The 17,686-nt window shown below is 40.4% G+C and overlaps 3 protein-coding genes across 11 annotated transcripts; 2 read left to right on the forward strand and 1 right to left on the reverse strand.

The window, feature by feature from the left end:
* Positions 1-581: 581 nt before the first annotated feature.
* LOC105280664 (zinc finger Ran-binding domain-containing protein 2) lies at positions 582-4,513 on the forward strand. Of its 6 annotated transcripts, none has more exons than XR_894162.3 (8): positions 584-996; positions 1,144-1,196; positions 1,408-1,489; positions 2,378-2,708; positions 2,844-2,932; positions 3,006-3,060; positions 3,219-3,283; positions 3,535-4,513. XR_894162.3 is itself a non-coding variant. In XM_011341358.3 (8 exons), exons 1-7 carry the CDS (start codon positions 926-928, stop codon positions 3,259-3,261), a joined length of 711 nt encoding a protein of 236 aa, XP_011339660.2. In that variant the 5' UTR covers positions 585-925; the 3' UTR covers positions 3,262-3,283; positions 3,535-4,513. The 6 variants fall into 6 exon arrangements, 5 of the variants coding, with proteins under 5 accessions (XP_011339663.2, XP_011339662.2, XP_011339661.2 ...); XM_011341358.3 differs by having other exon boundaries at positions 585-996; positions 3,006-3,047; XM_011341361.3 differs by lacking the exon at positions 3,006-3,060 and having other exon boundaries at positions 582-996.
* Positions 4,173-12,132, reverse strand: LOC105280663 (protein BCL9 homolog). 2 transcript variants are annotated; one of them, XM_026968246.1, is made up of 7 exons: positions 11,813-12,132; positions 11,424-11,638; positions 10,780-10,990; positions 9,978-10,339; positions 9,431-9,893; positions 9,092-9,299; positions 4,173-7,509 (listed from the first exon to the last, which is right to left on the reverse strand). In XM_026968246.1, exons 1-7 carry the CDS (start codon positions 12,099-12,101, stop codon positions 5,625-5,627), a joined length of 3,633 nt encoding a protein of 1,210 aa, XP_026824047.1. In that variant the 5' UTR covers positions 12,102-12,132; the 3' UTR covers positions 4,173-5,624. The 2 variants fall into 2 exon arrangements, with proteins under 2 accessions (XP_026824047.1, XP_011339658.3); XM_011341356.3 differs by having other exon boundaries at positions 10,780-11,065.
* A 1,061-nt stretch (positions 12,133-13,193) lies between these two features.
* LOC105280662 (integrator complex subunit 12) lies at positions 13,194-17,637 on the forward strand. Of its 3 annotated transcripts, XM_011341353.3 has the most exons (6): positions 13,194-14,108; positions 14,224-14,311; positions 14,485-14,697; positions 14,788-15,150; positions 15,465-15,537; positions 15,889-17,242. In XM_011341353.3, exons 3-6 carry the CDS (start codon positions 14,539-14,541, stop codon positions 16,095-16,097), a joined length of 804 nt encoding a protein of 267 aa, XP_011339655.1. In that variant the 5' UTR covers positions 13,194-14,108; positions 14,224-14,311; positions 14,485-14,538; the 3' UTR covers positions 16,098-17,242. The 3 variants fall into 3 exon arrangements, with proteins under 3 accessions (XP_011339655.1, XP_011339656.1, XP_011339653.1); XM_011341354.3 differs by lacking the exon at positions 14,224-14,311 and having other exon boundaries at positions 14,488-14,697; XM_011341351.3 differs by lacking the exon at positions 14,224-14,311 and having other exon boundaries at positions 13,198-14,108; positions 15,889-17,637.
* Positions 17,638-17,686: the final 49 nt, after the last annotated feature.

A 17,686-nucleotide genomic window follows, 5' to 3' on the forward strand; every position in this document is an offset into this window, starting at 1 on the left:
TGTGATTGGTCAGCACAGGTTACGCTTACGCAAGTTACGCTGTGTGGGGAGGCACCCTAAACGGGGTAAACCGATAATGCACTGCGTGTAAACGGGGTAAGTTACTATAATTCGAGTAAATTACTCTGGGCTGCGTTCGAAAACTCTACTCTGAGTAGCGGGGTAACCTCTATCACGTTGGAGTGAGAAAGATAGAAGAGTGAGATTAAGAGAGAGGGAGAGCAGCCGAGTAGAGTTTTCGAACGCAGCCCAGAAGTAGCGCTCGTGTAAACGTAGTATTAGAGATCTAGGATCTCTAATTGCGATACATTCGTATATTTAGGCTGTTCGGGGAGACGCTATTAGCGCTATGTAGCGCTGAAAATCTATAGTATACGTGACATGACTATAGAGTTTTAGCGCTGATAGTGAGCTCCCCGAACACAGCCTTAGTGGCTTTACATGATGGAATACTTTTCTCCATCTATCAAACAGCTGACGAATCCCCTCTCGCAAAAGGGGGAGTAAGTAAAAGCTCAGTGTCTTCAAAAATAAAGCACCGAATTAATTTGCACACCTTTCTTTATTTATTACGGCACGTCTGTCGTAATCACAGATGCGCAGCACGAGCAATTACTCTCATACTTCGCTGGTGCGCCAGCACGACTAATGTTATCTGTAGTCTGATTCGTAATCTGTCGCCGAGTTCGCTCGTATTGAGAACAAGATACGAAGGATACAGTATGATACAGTAGTTGCAGCGCGAGGTAGTTGGAGAGGTGCGTCGATACGGTCTATGCCGACCGCAGCGGTCGACTACGCGTTCGTACGTCGCGAGAACGTACTTTCCGCAAGGTTAGACTGGTACTAGGTACTAACACGCCGAGATTGACACTCAGGGTTCGACAATCATCCACGCACAGCGGCTCGTTCGCCCGACGACGAGATGGATAGCAAAGTGGACGACGAAAATCAGCGTAGCATCAATGAGGGCGATTGGGTCTGCCCTGATTCTCAGTACGTAATTTCCGTCGATTGTACGTGTGTGTCGTGCGCTCGTTCGTTTTTATTACATACGTTTTTACCTGATACGCGATGAATCGGTATGGTGATAATGCAAGTTAAACGATGATATTTTTTCGTTTCTTGTTCCTGCTTTTCTAGATGTGCCAATATAAATTTTGCCAGACGGAACTCCTGTAATCGCTGCGGCAAAGGTAGGAGAAAATACGTATATTATACAATAATGCAAATCGAAAATTCCTTTGACAACAACGTTGATTCGCGTGACGTATTGAACACTGTATGCACGTTCGAACAAACAAACAAAATCTTTCACTACAATTAAACAATGTATTATAATTACTTTTCATATGAAATAACTATTCTTTGTTTATATTAATACAACATTTCTCTCTGCCAATGCAGACAGAGGTGAATGTCCAAAGAAGAAAAAGTTAGGCCAAGAGATTGGAAAAGCAGCTGCTGAGAAGAGCAGAGGTCTTTTTAGGTAATGTTATGATAAAACTGCAGAACAAAGGACACTAATCATCCTGTTTTGAATTTATCGTGTAGTTAGTAGGTGTAATTAATACATGAGAATTAGGAGAAGAATTTAGGACAAATTGTTTGAAAGTAAAAGTATTTTCATATGTATTAAATTTACCTGTTATGTTTCGATGATATGTATATCAAACTGTGTGAAACAAACAACATTCCATTCTGAAAAGATAAAAACAGGCAATATAGTAACAAATGAAATTGGAAAATTGTGGCAGTAAATTTTTAAAATAAAATTACAAGTGCTATCAAATGACAACATTGCTTCAAATATCAATGTAGTATGTATATATAATGTATTATCTATAATATTTTATATTATTAGGTGTACAAATTAATTTGGCTTTTTTGTTTTGAAGAAATTAAGCCTTTGTTTACTTTCTTTTTGAGATTCCTCAGCTACCTGAAAGATGAAGAAAAGGATGGCAAATATTTTGAAGATTGACATGTTTATTATCTTTTTGTAATAGGACTCCAGAAAGTATCGAATTAATTTGCACACTTTAATTATAAACTCATTTTTATAGTATTAGTATTTATCATAATATTAGTATAACATTTTAAAAAGGCTCTCATATGGTATTGCAATGGACACGAGTTATCAAATGGCAACATTGTTTTAAATGGCAATATATTATGTGTGTTAAATTACATTATGTGTCATGTTATAAACTAGTCAATTTACAATGCGAGACTGCCACAATTTTTTAATTCGTCCCATGTACGTTACTTTACATTTTATTTATGTATTTCCTTATTAATGTAACATTTTTACATTTAAACTGCCTACAAAATACAACGGGGTTTATTTATGAGTATAAAAATGTTTTTATTGCAGCGCGGATGACTGGCAATGTAGTAAATGTGGTAATGTAAATTGGGCCCGCCGGCAACAATGTAATATGTGTAATGCGCCGAAGTTTGGTGAGATAGAGGAGCGCACAGGGTACGGAGGTGGATATAACGATCGAGGAGTCGTCGAGTATAAGGAAAGACGAGACGAGGACGACGAATACGACGAGTTTGGACGGCGCAAGAAAAAACGGAAACTCGAGAAAAACTCTGACGATGATTCCAAGGATTCCAAGTACAGCAGTCCGTCTCGTAGTAAATCCAGAAATAAAGAGGAAAGGGGCAAGGAAAGGGATAAGGAGGAGCAAGAGGAAAACGTAATAATTTATGTTTAATAATATATAATAATAAAATAATAGCGCAAATTGAGAAGCGTGACACGCTACGATGAACAAATTTTTTCAATTGCACTATTACAATTGAGATTGAAATTGTGGATTGGTAAATTGCAGGAGGACGAAGAGGATGATGAGGAAGAGGACGGTGACTTGTCCAAGTACGATCTCAGTGAGTGGGATGATTTAGCGCCAGTCAAGAAAAGGTGACTATGCACGCACGGTCGTGCAATTGTCCGTCATAAATTTTACCGTGAATTTTTTTTCTATTTTTTTCAGCACGAATGGAAGTACCATATCGTTGGAAGTGCAACGGTCAAGGTAATTAATAGTGGTAATGCCATGCAAAATACATTTCTATTATCCATAAAAATGAATTAACGTTGTTACATTATTTATTGATGTAATTAGCGATATTTTCCTGAGTTTAAATTAACGACGATCGTATCGTTAAATGTCATTCTCATTACAAGATATGAAACCTATTTATAGAAATGGAGATGATCGGCGCGGTTCAGGCACGTCCAACCAATGAAAGAAGCTGTACAGAAGGACAGGTTTGACTTGGGTTTCGGGTATAAAATTGATTATGATGATGAGTTGCAGACAGCATACAGTTTGATGATGAGTTTGCTAAATAATGTATAATCCCAGATCCTTAAGACTTTTAAAGAATAGCCTGCTTTTATTGCGATTGCATCTTGATATATCGCATAAAGACATCAAGTATTTCGAGATTTAGCGAGTCGACTTAGCAAACTTTAAAAAAAAACGCATGCCTCTCACTCGACGCGTGACTTTTTTACAGGTGAACAGGAGATTCGAAGGGACGTAACCAGCAACTCTCTCGGCAACTAAGAGATATACACGACGCAACAAGTTTTAGTAATTTAGTGTGCACCTTTGAATATAAAGTGGCCGATAAATACGATATGACTTACTACAAACGAAAGTCCACTAACACGATAAGCTTTACATTTATAATTGAGCTGATAGCTTCGTTGATCCCGAGGAGGCAGGTTCACACATCTTGCCTCCTCAGGAGTGTCTTCTATTCGCGCGAATATATCGTTATTATTCCAAATGGTTGCAAAGAGTTTACGGGAAACACCTCGGCGCAAGTAGTGTTTCGCTAGTGAAATATAACGGTGGAAATGCTCGACGATTTCCAACCGGAATCTATAGAAGAAATTGTACACAGCTCGTTTTACAGGCTAAACATGATATTGTAGAAAAAGATCTTACTCCTACGTAAAACAGATCATCAACGTTCTGCGCAAGCAAGATCGTCGCAGTGCTCTAAAACTCCTATTACGTTGTTACGAGTCCATGTCGGTATAGCTGTGTCACTGCTTCACGTATTGCTCAAGTTATCGGAAGAGAAATTTAATTTTCCTCTTCTTCCCTTTTGTTCTCTTATTACGTCTCTGCATCTTTATTCATCTATTTGAAATTAAGTACGGAACGTAGCGTTTGGGAAAACATTTCCCAAACAAAACAAATTTATATATTGACCTCTTTTTCTTGGGAAAGAAGGATCGAGGAAGCAAAAGAATATACGTTTGCTCGCTTCGGTTTATCACAGATTTGAATAAATTGGAGTAACAGCCTGTCGTTTCGAAAAAACGTAGCGCAAGATTGAACGCGATTTCTTTCACGTGGACGTGAATTTGTCTCATATACACCGACGATCGTTCTTGAATTGCAAAACGATTATCGATCAAATATCGTACTGACTTCTTGTAAATATCTTTATTTTTCATTTATAATAAAAATCATTCATCAACAACATAATTGTTCTTAGCCAATTACTTTTTGTCCTTACAAAGTAAACTACAGGTAAAAGGTGAAAAGGATAGAAGGGGGTCATGATTATGCACAGAATTGGTCACGAGGGAAATCGATGAAGGAATGGACGAAGGAGCAGGACGGGCGATACTGAAGGATTATGTTGCAACAAGTATATATATATATAATATATATATATAATATATATAATATGTATAATATATATAGTATATATGTACAATAATAAATTTGAGCTTGTTTGACTGCGTTAAGTATTTACTGATAAAGGAAGGATGAATTACGGCGCCGACATTTTGTCGCAAAATGTCGCTAGTTGCGCTGCAGTAATTCTACGCACAATTATTACTTTACCTCGAGTAGTCGTTATGAACAAAAACGCGAGAGGAGAAACCTTTGTTCGTTTCCTTCCTCTTTCTCCTTTTTTTTTCTTTATACACTCGAGTTATAGTAATATGTTCCTAATATTTAGCCATGTGCACCTCAATCGATAAAGATTTCTACAAAAAAAAAGAGAACAGAAAAACCAGATTGTACATCAGTATTTACATAAACGCGTAGGCAAGTACGCACTTACGCGCATTCATTACACGTTTAGAATTTACAGATAGTCCCGGAAGATACTAAAACCAGACTCTTAAACTAACAAACTCGAAAAATGTAAAACTCGATATTGTTAGTCCAGAACTCACAGGACGAAAAAAAAAGCGAAAAAGAACGACATAATACACGTGTAAAAAAACGATAAACAAAAAATGGAGCTAGAATTTTTGCGTCGCATCTAGTCGTGAAGATTGTACTTCTAATATCTCATAGATATACTCGTCAATATTTATCATTACTCATTTTTCCGTTCTTTACAAGAGAATTTTATCTAGCATAGTTTACACTTCCAGAATTATCTCGCATAATTAATAGAAACATCCCTGATAGATTAAAGGTAGGTATAGACAGGCAGGTAGGTAGGTAGGTAGATAAGTAGATAGAGAGAGAGAGAGAGAGAAAAAGAGAGCGAAAGAAGATAGAAAAAGGGACGCTGAAAGGCCACCGTAGTAATCGTCGTCGTCACGATATGAATCAACCGGGCAGTTTTTACTTCGGCATGAAAAACTGCTGATGCGAATGCGAGTTTGGCGGTGGGTGTAGATTCGGATGAGGCGGCCCGCTGCCTCTGGTACCGGTGGCGTAAAGTTGTTGCTGGAAGTTGTGAAATTGTTGAGCGTAATTTGGATCAGACATGCTAGGTCCGCTACCGACGAATGGGCTGTTCTTGAAGTTGCCAGTCGCTCCACCCATGCTAGGCGGGAGAGGTTGAGTGGCATCGGGGGGTGGTCCCAATCCCATCGGGCTCCCCTTGTTGCCGGGCACGCCGTACATGCCTGGATTCGATTGGTTTGGCAGGCTCTGCGACACCATATCAGGCGGGAAGACTTTGTCGGGATCCATGGAGCCGCCTGGGAAGACGCCGCCGCCTACCATGTGCTGCATCCGCATTAAGTTCGGCTGCGGTCGCATATTTCCAACTGGTCTCATAGACGGATGCATGGTGCCGGGAGTGTTCATGGGTTGGCCGTCCATTCTGGGTGAGCCGCCCATGCCAGGGATTCCGGCGGCGTTCATGGTGGACGGCATACCGCTATGCGGGCCCGCCATGCTATTCGGCACACAGCCGTTCGGGAAGTACTGAAGGTTCACGGAGGGTGTCCCCATCTTCGATTCCAGATTGGGCAACGGATTGGTAAATCGTTGCAGGAAATCCAGACTGGGCGGACCCCGAGGCGCATGACCGACATTCGGCCTAGCTGGCAAGTACTGGATAGTGTTGGGAGCATTTGGCTTCACTTGAACGTTCGCGCCATTGTAGGGACTGGGCCCTGCCATTCCGTGTCCAGTCATCAGTCTCGGCGGGGGTGCATGACCGGGATCACCGCCGGGGTAAGGACCACTGGCTGATCCAGCCGAATGGCCGCTTATCATTCCATGACCACCCATCATCGGATGTCCCATTTTGCTAGGTACGCCGGGACTACCTGTGTGCGACGTGTGGGACTGTGTGGGACTATAACTTGTCGGTGGACCCGCCAAACCCATACACATTCCGCCAACTTCGCCGCCAGGTTCGCCACTCGTTCCGCCCATGTGACAGCTCCCGTTCATCTCGCCACCCATTTGCATCATGTGCATACCAGCGTGCGGATTACCGAATGGCATCATACCAGCGGTGTTGCCCGAGTGCATGGGTTCGTTGCCCAATGAATTACTTGCCGCTGTATTCGTGAGCTGCTGGCTCATCTGCGCCAGGGAAGTTATCGGATCGAAGTGATTCGTACTCATAGTGTTTAAATTGCCGAGCCGACCGCCAATGTTGTTAGGATTGAGGGGCACGTTGTCGGAGGGTTGACTCACGTTTATAGATGACCTGCCGCAGGGAAATGAAGCACCGCCGCTAAGCGATGGCACTACCGTTGGGTTACCGGAATTGTTCGGATTAACCACCGTAGGCTGTTGTTGTTGCGGAGGCGGCTGCTGCTGTTGCTGCTGCTGTGGTTGTTGTTGTTGCGGCTGTTGTTGCGATTGCGGTTGTTGCTGCTGCTGTTGCTGTTGTTGAACATCCTTCACGGATGGCGGCGAAGTGTCAGGTTTCATGGTAGGCGATGCTGGCACTATTCGCGGAGGGCCCATGCTATCAGGTATAGCGGTGTTGTGCGGTGTCGGACTACTTTGTGCACTCGCGCTCGACTTGTTACCCTGTTTCGCGGGATCCGCTGGCGTATGTGGCGCGGCGCTCCCCGGCGTGTTCGGCGTATGAGGCTGTATGGGGTTCGGTGTATTGGGACTGTGCAGAGAACCCGTGAAACCCCGGCTCATACTATCCATTTGTACGGGACTCGCGCCTTCTGATCTAGTAGGGAATTGATTGTTGCTATCTAGACTTCCCGGCAAGATTCTGTTGGATATCTCCGAAGTACCTACATTTCTGTTGCCAAAGAAAATAACTGCATTAGTAAACATAAAAAATGAAAGATAAGCATGAAAAAGAACGAGAACAAAAATAGTCAAAAATAGTAAAAGATCACGATCGATCTGTCTAGACTCTGGTGCGACTGGTACTGAAAAAAATATTACTGTCAATTATTTTATATTTTTTTATATTTTTTATATTTTATATATTTTATATTTTTTATATTTTTTAATTTTTTTATTCAAACTACACTTCTTCTAATCAATAATTTAATAGCTGGAAGCGATTAAAAATTTTTTCGTAGTAATCACTGCACTCAGTTTTTGGAATCGCCTCCAAAATCGCAGTCGAAGCTCTTTGGATGTTCTGAATGGCGTCGTAACACTTTCTTTTCATAGTCAACTTGACTTTTGGAATTTTATAGAAGTCATAGAGGCTGCGTTCCGATATTACTGCCAGTACTGAAAATCTATAGTATACGTGACATAAACTATAGCTTTTCAGTACTGGCAGTCAATATCGGAACGCAGCCAGAGAGTCAAATTAAGTGAATCAAGGGTGTTCGAGCACTGTAATGCCTTTCTGGCCAAAAAATTACAATCTTGGATTTCTGCGCCGATGATTATCGCGCAGAAACGACAGAAAGAGCCTTGCTCTCGAGCCTTGCAATTCAAACCAAACCCGAAGAATTCTGTTGCACAAACAATTCAGAACGCCCAAATAATAATCGGCGTTAATCGTTTGATTTTGCAATATGAATTCTTTAAGTATGATTTCTTTCGAATCGAAGAAAACGACAAGCAATGTCTTGATTCGGCTCTTCTAGGTTCTGTCACTCTGTGGCTTATATTGAAAACACCATGTTTCGTCACCAGTCACGATGTTTCTCATGAAATCAATATTGGCCGCTCTTAGTACGTCTTTGCTCCTCTCTCGAGTCTTTTGGATTCTCCGTCAGTATGTGTGGTACGAAGCATACACAGACTTTCGCCCACGTTTGCCCAAATTATCGATCAAAATTCGATGTACAATGTTTTTAGGTACGCCAGTGAGCTTTTCGATACGTTTCGCAGACACGCAGCGGTCTGACATGGAAGAATTTCAAGTTTTTTTGCACGTTTTCGGAAGTGCGACTTGTTTTTGGCGGTGGTGCTCGTGGAGTGTTTGCGATATTCTTTCTGCCATCAAAATCGAACGTACCATCTAAGAACGATTGTTTGGAACGATCCAAACAATCACTACTGTACACTTTTCATCATTTCAATTACATTTTCCAGCTGTTTCGCTTCAAACCCAACTTCAAACAGATTTTAATACTGGCTCTTTGTTCCATAGTTTTTTTCGACATTAACAAAGTAACATTTAACATCAAAACAAACGACGCAAACATGCTAGTGTTTTGAAATTTTTTATGGTCATAGCTAAAATGTCAAGCTTCATAATGCAATCATCATTACTAATCAAGAAATGCCACTGCAGAAAAAAATTTTTAAAAACTCAGTCGCACCAGAGTCTAGACTGTGTTATCATTATTAAACACTTTTTTTATTGAAATTATATACTATCCAAAAATTAACAAAGGAATATGAATACTTACGTCGATGAATTGCCATCTTTCAGACTTGTATTAGGTTGTTTCTGAATAGTCAATTCCTGTCCTTCGAACGTGCTGAGATATTGAAGTTGATGAGGGCTCGGTACCGGCATCAGGTTCGCTTCTTTCACGGTTGATGCATTCACGTTACCAGTATGCTGCTGTTTTTGTTGAGCCAAAGACTGTAGCGTTCGGCAAAACATACCATCCACTAAATCAGAAAAAAAAACGAATCTAATACAAAACGAAGACTGTAAGAGATCAGATGAAAGAAGATTATGCAAGTTTTGCGTACATTATCGGGGTGACACATGTGAAAGAAAACAAAACAGCTTTATATACCGTTTGGTGGTTGACTGGTGGCGAAATCAAGGGAAGCATCTTTCTGAACGGTGGTGCCGCTAGGACTGAGGGCAGCAATGTGGGAATGAGAGACGGGTGTTCCCGGATTGCTGTGGTTCAACCGTGCCGTCGTCACCGCTGTGGCTGCCGTGGCGATCGTCGGGTTCGGCGAGTCCTGACTCGTAGGGCTCTGCCCCGGTAAGTGGCCGGTCCTTTGATTACCAAGCTGGAACTGTCTGTTACAGTCGGCTGGCGAATTCAGAGCGGAACTCGCGCGCGGTGACGGTAGCGAAAGATTGCTGGTCGGATTGTTGGGTGACGATGGATTCGGACTCTGAATCGCGATCGGCACGCTGGCGGACCGGGTTGTTTGATGATATGGAGGTGGTGGGCCCTGACTCCGCGGTATCCCGACCATGTTGGCGCCACGTAATGATACCGCACCAGGATTACCGATTGTTGACTGTAAGCAGAGACATTGTCGCTACAGATAATCCATCAAGCCGCGACACTGTCGAATTAAATTTATCAATTTAGTCAGACGTACTTTGGGTTTGCCCTCGAGAAATTGATGCTGCAACTTGTGCCAATCTAGGGATGTAGGATTGCATTGGTTCGGTACGCCAACGGGAGGGACATTCGTGGGTGGACACGACACTGCTGTCCCTTGCGCATCCGTTAAAGTATTGCCGGCTTCGTCCTTGTGACCGGGAAACAACATCATCTGCATTTTCCGTAGAGTCGCCAGTTGGACTTCCCTGTGCTGCCTTTGTCGCGGTGTCAAATTCTCATCCGGGACTTTGACACCCTGGAGCGATGGTTGCAAATTTCCTGGGCCTGGACTCGTTGTACCACCCAACAAATTCGGACTGTGACCCATAGTAGCGTTATTGGCTGATTGAGGATTGGCTGCATAAAAAAGGAATATACATTACATTAGATCGAGTTAATAAGACAAATTAAATCTATTGATACTAATCTGAACGAATAAGAACTTGAAAACGGCGATTGGCAGCGTATATATTACAATTTGTTATTAATTAAAATTTAATAAAATCATGTTTTGATATTTAAAAAAAAATTTTCAGTAATTTATTATTTATATTTATTTATTATCTATTTATCGTTGCCTTCGCAATGATTCAAAGAGCATTCAAAAAGCGTATTCAAAGCAGAATCAAAGCATTCGAATTTTATTAAATTTTTATTAATCATAAATTTTAATATAAATTATAATGTACCATTAACCGCGTTTCTCGTTTAGATTAATATTAATTGATAAAATAAGACTTTTGTTTAGAAATAAGAAATTAAATTAATGCATCTGATAAAATCTGATTGAGAATTACCTGAATTACCAGGTGAATTCGGCACGAGGCAAGGCACATCTATGTTTCCATCATCCAATGATGGCTCAGAATTACCGAGGGAGTTACCACCATTTATATTTCGCAAGTTTGGTTGTTCGTTCCAAAATTGAGGAGCATTTGGGTCTAATGCTGGTAGATCCGGGGGTTGTTCAGTTGGGAAAGTATTATTTGCATTTCCCTGATGGCCTTTCTGTTTCATTATAGCAAGATTATTTAACCATTGAGCAGGATTCTGGCGAAATTGATTTACTTTATTTGGATGCTTCTAAAATAAAAAATGATACATACACACATTAATGATAATTAAACAAATGATAAATAATAATGTTCAAACAGGCAAATAAAAACATAATGTTTCATGTAAATTGTTTATGTAGAGAAAAAAGTACAAAAACTACAGAGATAAATTATAAACAAATAAGGAATAAAAACTCAAAAATTAGTATCACATTTTCATTCTACTTTTGTGGAAAATCATGCATATTTTTTGTAGCTTATAAGATACAACTTTTATAAAATAAATTGTTCCTATATGTACTCCTTTTTCTCTTTGAGTGAGTGTGTGTGTGTGTGTACATGTGTGTAATATATTTAACAATATTGTTAAAATAACTGAATAATACCTCCAAATATTTTTTAGTGCCTGGTTGTGCCTGATGATAAGCAATGATCGAGATGAAATCGCCTCTCAAGACTGCATCCGCGCCTTTATTCGCTAGCATCGTAGAAAATACATAGATCTGACTCTGCTGCTGCATGTATTGGGTATCTCCGCTGCCTGTGGTTGTTCCCATTTGCTTTGCCACTACATTACTAACAAGTGGTTGAATGCTGTCTGCTGTAATAATATTTCCACTATAATCTACAGCACAAAACGGATCATTTAATTAATCTAATATAAAATACGCATGAATAAGAGATACGCACTAAGAGATACGCGCACGTACAAATAGAGATCAGAAATAAAAATCTTGGGGAAAAGAGATACATAAAATTACAAAATTGATCTTACCAGGCAGATCGTCAGTGGGATTATTAGGATCTCCCTCTTGCTTGACGGAGTTTAGGATCTGCTGATTCCCATTAGCATTCTGATTTTCACTGGTCATTGTGCTCTCACCATTGGATGGATCCAAGCAGGGATCTCTCGGACACTCGCTGGCATCTTCGCCGGTCGTATCATCGTTATTACCACTCGCACCCTCCTCCTTGATCTTGACCGGATCAGCGTCCGGCTCCTCCTTGACGACGGTGCTAGGTGGACAACAGCTGGGCTCATTGGGCTTCTTCTCGGTTTTCATGGCTGCAGCGTGTCGCAGTGTAAGCGGACAATCGTGTCAAACCTTGCTGCCGCTGAACGACGGAGAAGCCAGAAGCATGGTCACTAGCACTCAGCGTCCGCGACGCATCGGTTGCACGGGTGCAACCGACTCAAGGGAGCTAGGTGCCGATAGAGACGACGGAAGTCAACGACCAGGTGTTACCAAGTCAACCGGTCAACCGAGAGAGTCGTGCGCCAAGTGTTCACCAAGCGTCTCCAGCGAGCTCACTCGCGACGAGCATCCTCACGCGGCCACTTGCCGGAAAGCGCGACGGAATGGTGCGGACGGCGGTGGCGTGCCAGTCTGCCTCACATACTTGTCCCTACTGCAGCTGGAGATGCTGGGGCGCGCTACCACCTGGGACGCAGGGGCCGATTCCCGGCCATGGGATACAGCACGGTAATAAGGATCAGCGCGAACTGGCCGAACGTTCCAATGACGATGATAGTCCAATCGCACTGCACGGAAAAGTATCCCGAACGTCACCCTCGGCTCCGCGACGGGCGCATAGCACGCCTCTCCGGTCACTGCTGCTGCTGCTGCTGTGTCGCGCGCGGCTGCTGCGGCCGAGATGCGGCGGTGGTGGAGCAGCGCGGCGGTTACACGGTACGGCGTTCACGCGCCACCGGGGCCGCACACGAACAAGACGAATCCGTATCGGCGGCTGTGCGGACGTACGCTATTGCGCGGCTCGGGTATCCTCCTTGCTATCGTACGCGAGCATTGTTCTCTCTACCCCGACTTTATTTGTCACTTCATGGTCGCTTTGATTATTTATTTCTTTTACGCACGGCTGCCAACTGCCCGACGGGAAGTTCGGCGCGACGTCGCGCTTGTGGCGCGCCGCCGAGCGCCGACAGAGACGCGACGATGCGCCGTTCTCCCGGCGGAAGCGAGACGCGTATGCTGCTGCGTGTCTAGTACTCATGCGCGATCGGTCGACCGAGGGATCTACGCTTGGTGATACATTGTCGCCCGTGCGGTTACTATTTTCGTCTTTCTTTGGTTATATTTTCGCTTCCCCCGTCCTTCCCTCTCGATCGTGGCGATTCCGTGACGGTGACGGACGCTCTCGTCGTCGATGAACGACGACGATCGAATGCTCCGCCGAGGTTTGCCGAGCCTGCGGAGGCTCCCTGCGATCTATTTGAAAGGAACATATCGCAAGGCGGCGGGCCCGCTCTCAGATCTTATCTCGCGTTCGAGTCCCTCGCTCCGCGAATCTCAGCCTGGCGGAACTCAATTTGGAATTCGCTGGTAGAAAAGCGAGTGCACTCGGAACATCCGAGTCGGATGTTCCCACATTCTCCGAGTTCCGACGAGTGCGACAGATTCGTAGATGTCGCGCGGCTCGACGGCGGTATTTTTTAAATTCCAGGTCTCGACAGAAAAACGAGGAAATTTGTCGAGAAAATTATTTGTCGAGTATCTAGATACGCGTATACCGATCAGCTGTTTCTGCGATTATCTTACGCTTGTTCCCTTCCTTTTCTTTCACCTTGATTTGTTTGATTAATACATATACAGCTCATTAAAAATTTTTAATTAAAAGATGTCTTGCGACTGAAAATCTTGTTTCAAAATTAGGTAAACATTTTTTTTTAAATTGCTGCTTTTTTTCCTTTTAATTAAATTCCTGCTTTTTTTCCTTTTAATTAAATTCCTGCTTGAGTGTCACACTCGTAGTCATGTAATAAATATTTTCACGCAAAATCGACTTCGTTTCAATGACGCGAGTAAATTCGAAGTCGATCGTTTGGACGAATCTGCGTATATAACCTAGAAGATAGCTAGATGCTAGATGTTACAGTGGAGCAACTCCGCACACTATGAACGACAATAAAATGTTGATATATTTGGCACAATTATAGCAATATTACGTAACTTATTCTGCGTAAACTCAGACACGTTACGCGTTTCGCAGATTAAACGACAAAAGCGTCCTACGTACAATTTCGTCTGATACGGCAGTGATACGCATGTGAGGTGAGAACAAGCGAACGTAGACCTTTGTTGCATTTTGAACCTGCGTATTGTACGCAGATAGGTACATCATCGGCCTAATTGGAAAATCTTCTAACTAAAAATTACAATTTTACAGGAACTTTTCTAAACGATGCAAAATCTCAAGATAAATTGGCCGAAATAAATATCTCAATTTTGTCCAAAATGGAAGGTTTTCTAATTAGGTTTGCATTTAGTAATTCTCTTTCTCTTTCATCCTTGTGAAATTAATGTAATAAAATATATGAAAATTAAATTATTTTATTGTTGCGGAAAATTGTGACTTTACAATCATTCTAATTCGATACTAGGTTCTTTTAGTCCCGTTGTGTTCTGAGCGTTTAAAGTCTTTTTGCAGCAGTGCACGCTGCAACGACAAGCTGACTAACACGACTGAGAGAAGCTCTTGAAGATGACTCAGTTGGAACTGGATCCTCAATTCACGCAGGGCCTGCGTCTTCTACATTCCACCAACAAGGACTCCGCAGAGCAATTGCGAGCTCTGTTAGATGAGGCGATCAAGCAGAAATACGGTCCATCCAAGATGCTCTCCAATGTACTGCACAAAAAGGTAACTAAGGGTCCGTGCTGTTGTTATAAAAAAATATTTACATTAAAAGAAATCTAAATCTCTTATCCAAGCCTCCCCTTTTCTTTACAGTACATGATGGAAGAGCCGGTACTGAGTGATCACAGCAGTAGCAGCAGCAAGAAAAGCAAGAGCTCGAGCTCATCTAAGCACTCGAACAAATCGAGCAAGAACAGCTCGCCCGTTAATCTGCCAGCACGTGACACGCCACCGGATATCCTGCAGACGGACGACACATTAGCGCTGGAAATTCTGGAGGACGACTTGACGTGCGTCATTTGCAAAGGGATGGACGTTGGCGCGAGGAACAGGCTCGTGGAGTGCCAGGAGTGCCATTCGTTGTATCATCAGGAGTGTCATGTACCACACATCTTGGATTCGCAGATAGACGTGCCAAAGCAAGTATGGTACTGTTCCAACTGTTTGAAATCCCAGGTGTGTGTATTTATCCATATTTATGCAAATTTTGTACAGTAATGTTGCTTACATATTTTATGCATTGAAATCATTTTACACTACGTGATATGTAAAAATTTATTTTATTTTGTTGTTTTCTGTCTCTCTCTTTCTCTTACTCTTATTTACTCTTACTCTCTTTCACTTCCTCTTCCTTGCTCCAATTATTATTGGTCTTGCAATTACCTATTTCATAAATTTATCTAAAAAAATAAGTAAAGTGAGTGATAATAAAATAATATATCGTTTTTCGATTATATTTTAATTCAATACTTATGCAAATTATACTTTAGGCTTCAAAGGAAAGGAGCTCACCAAAGACTGTGATAGAGAACAAATCCAAAGAGCAGAAGAAACTCAGTTCAAGTAAATATAAATACACATATATACAATACTAGCTGGCGCTTGTTCCTCGCGCGCTCGGTATATTTGGAAAATATAAAGCATAAAGAACGTATTTTTTTACGACGCGCACATTTTTAGAAGTTGCAAGACGATTGCACATAGCCTATGTTACTCAGGAAGATCTAAGCTATCCACCAGTGAAAGATTTTTTTAAATCGGTTTAGTAGTTTCTGAGATTACCCCGAACAATGGAACAAACTTTACCTCTTTATTATATTAGTATGATGATGATAATACTTGATGAAACTTGATATGTTATGAAAATTAAAAAAACTTGTAGTATTATATTTTTAAATGTTTCAATTCTTACAGGCAGTAGTGCTAAAGTGACACCAAATATCCATATTATAAGTGCAGACAAAAGACTGAAAGACATGATGAAGAAAGCTAAACAAGACAAACGAAACACGGGTACTGCCACAAGCTCAAAGAGCTCTTCATCCAACTCGCCTGCATTGTCCTCAGCCAAGTCTTCTCAGGATAAATCTCTGTTATATAAGATGAAGTCAGGTGTAGAGTAAACATTATTTATATGTATAAAGATTTCTATATAAACTCTTTATATATATTTAAAGTTAGACCAGCGTAGCAATCTAAATCTTGGAGATACCTCTCAATATTTCTTATGAAAAAACGGTGAATGTAGACGAATTTGCTTTATTATTTGAAAACTACGCTACTTTAGTATAATATTTTAAAACGAGTGTAACAGAAAAAATATTTTTTATATATGGAATATCAATTTTTATGGTCAACTGTTTTGCTAAATGCCAATTTTTCTTGCTTATGTTTACTGTAAATTTTATCTATTTTTACTCGGATATATGAGAAAAATTAATTTTTAATAAATAAATTATTAATATCAAAACATGATTGTTGACTTGTGTTTATGCGATATAAAGATTTCAAGACTTTATTTGATAAAAAAATTAATTAGTGCACATTTGAAGAACGTCTCATGTTTGAGGAAAAGTTTACTAACATTCTTTGTAATTAAAGAAAAATATATAGGAGAACTATATGTGACATTGGTATATTTTATCAGATTATTTCAGATTTATTGTACAATGAATCTGAATTGCACTGTGTGAAATTTCCTTCATTATTGAATTTAAATGTTATTAAGATTTGTTATAATAAATTCTTTATTTAAATTGATTTAATAATATCCAAAGTATTGTCATAACTTTTGTTTCTTCCAATTTTTTTACTTATTATGTCTGTATCGTCATGTACATTCAGACTGAGGATAAAATAATGCTGTACATTTCATGGTGACGAAATTTTTACAAAACGAAATCATCCAAATCACATTGGCTTTTTATGTAGTTACTATGGTTTTTTGTATGTGTATTTCTATGTATTGTAAGACTGCTAATAGATAATTGACTACTATCATCATCAGCAGCAGTTATTTTTCCAGTAAGCTTTTGCATCGAAATCTTATTTCTCTTACGATTACAAATATTTGGATTTATACATTATAAATATAATTATATTTGATATATTCTGTTTTGTTATAATTATTATTTTTAATGTAATTGTGAAATTCTGATACGGCATTTATATGTAAGAGTTTCAATAGCTTTACAGATTTATTAATAGTGAACGAAAGAGTATTGAACTGTTTGTCTGGTCACACAATACATGCGAGCGTTTGTACATGTCATAAGAAAAAAAATATTCATTTATCAACTTTTTCAATTTTCACATATTTTACATTTTGCAAGATATTCTCGGATGCTCAAATCAGTTTTTCAGAAATAAAAAAAGAACAATTGTGTGTTTACTTCTTATATTAATCTAAACTTATTAATTGCAGAAGAAAATCACATGCAAGCGATATAGTTTACCAAATTAATTTGAAATAAATGTCTTTTTGTTGCAATGAGCATTGTCTCGTAAGTGTTTTTGTTTTTTTATTTTATTAGCAAGATGATCGATAGTAATAACTTTTATATGAATACATTTTCGTGTTTAACATTAGTATGTGGATGTAGAGGGATAAGATAGAGAAAAGAGATGAAGGAGCGAACACATTGCGTCCCCTTGAAACAAAAATGATACTCTTAGACGGATGACACCACGCTATTTATATTGAAGTTTAATC

This window comes from Ooceraea biroi, chromosome 3 (assembly GCF_003672135.1).
Source record: "Ooceraea biroi isolate clonal line C1 chromosome 3, Obir_v5.4, whole genome shotgun sequence".
Classification (NCBI taxonomy): Eukaryota; Metazoa; Arthropoda; class Insecta; order Hymenoptera; family Formicidae; genus Ooceraea; species Ooceraea biroi.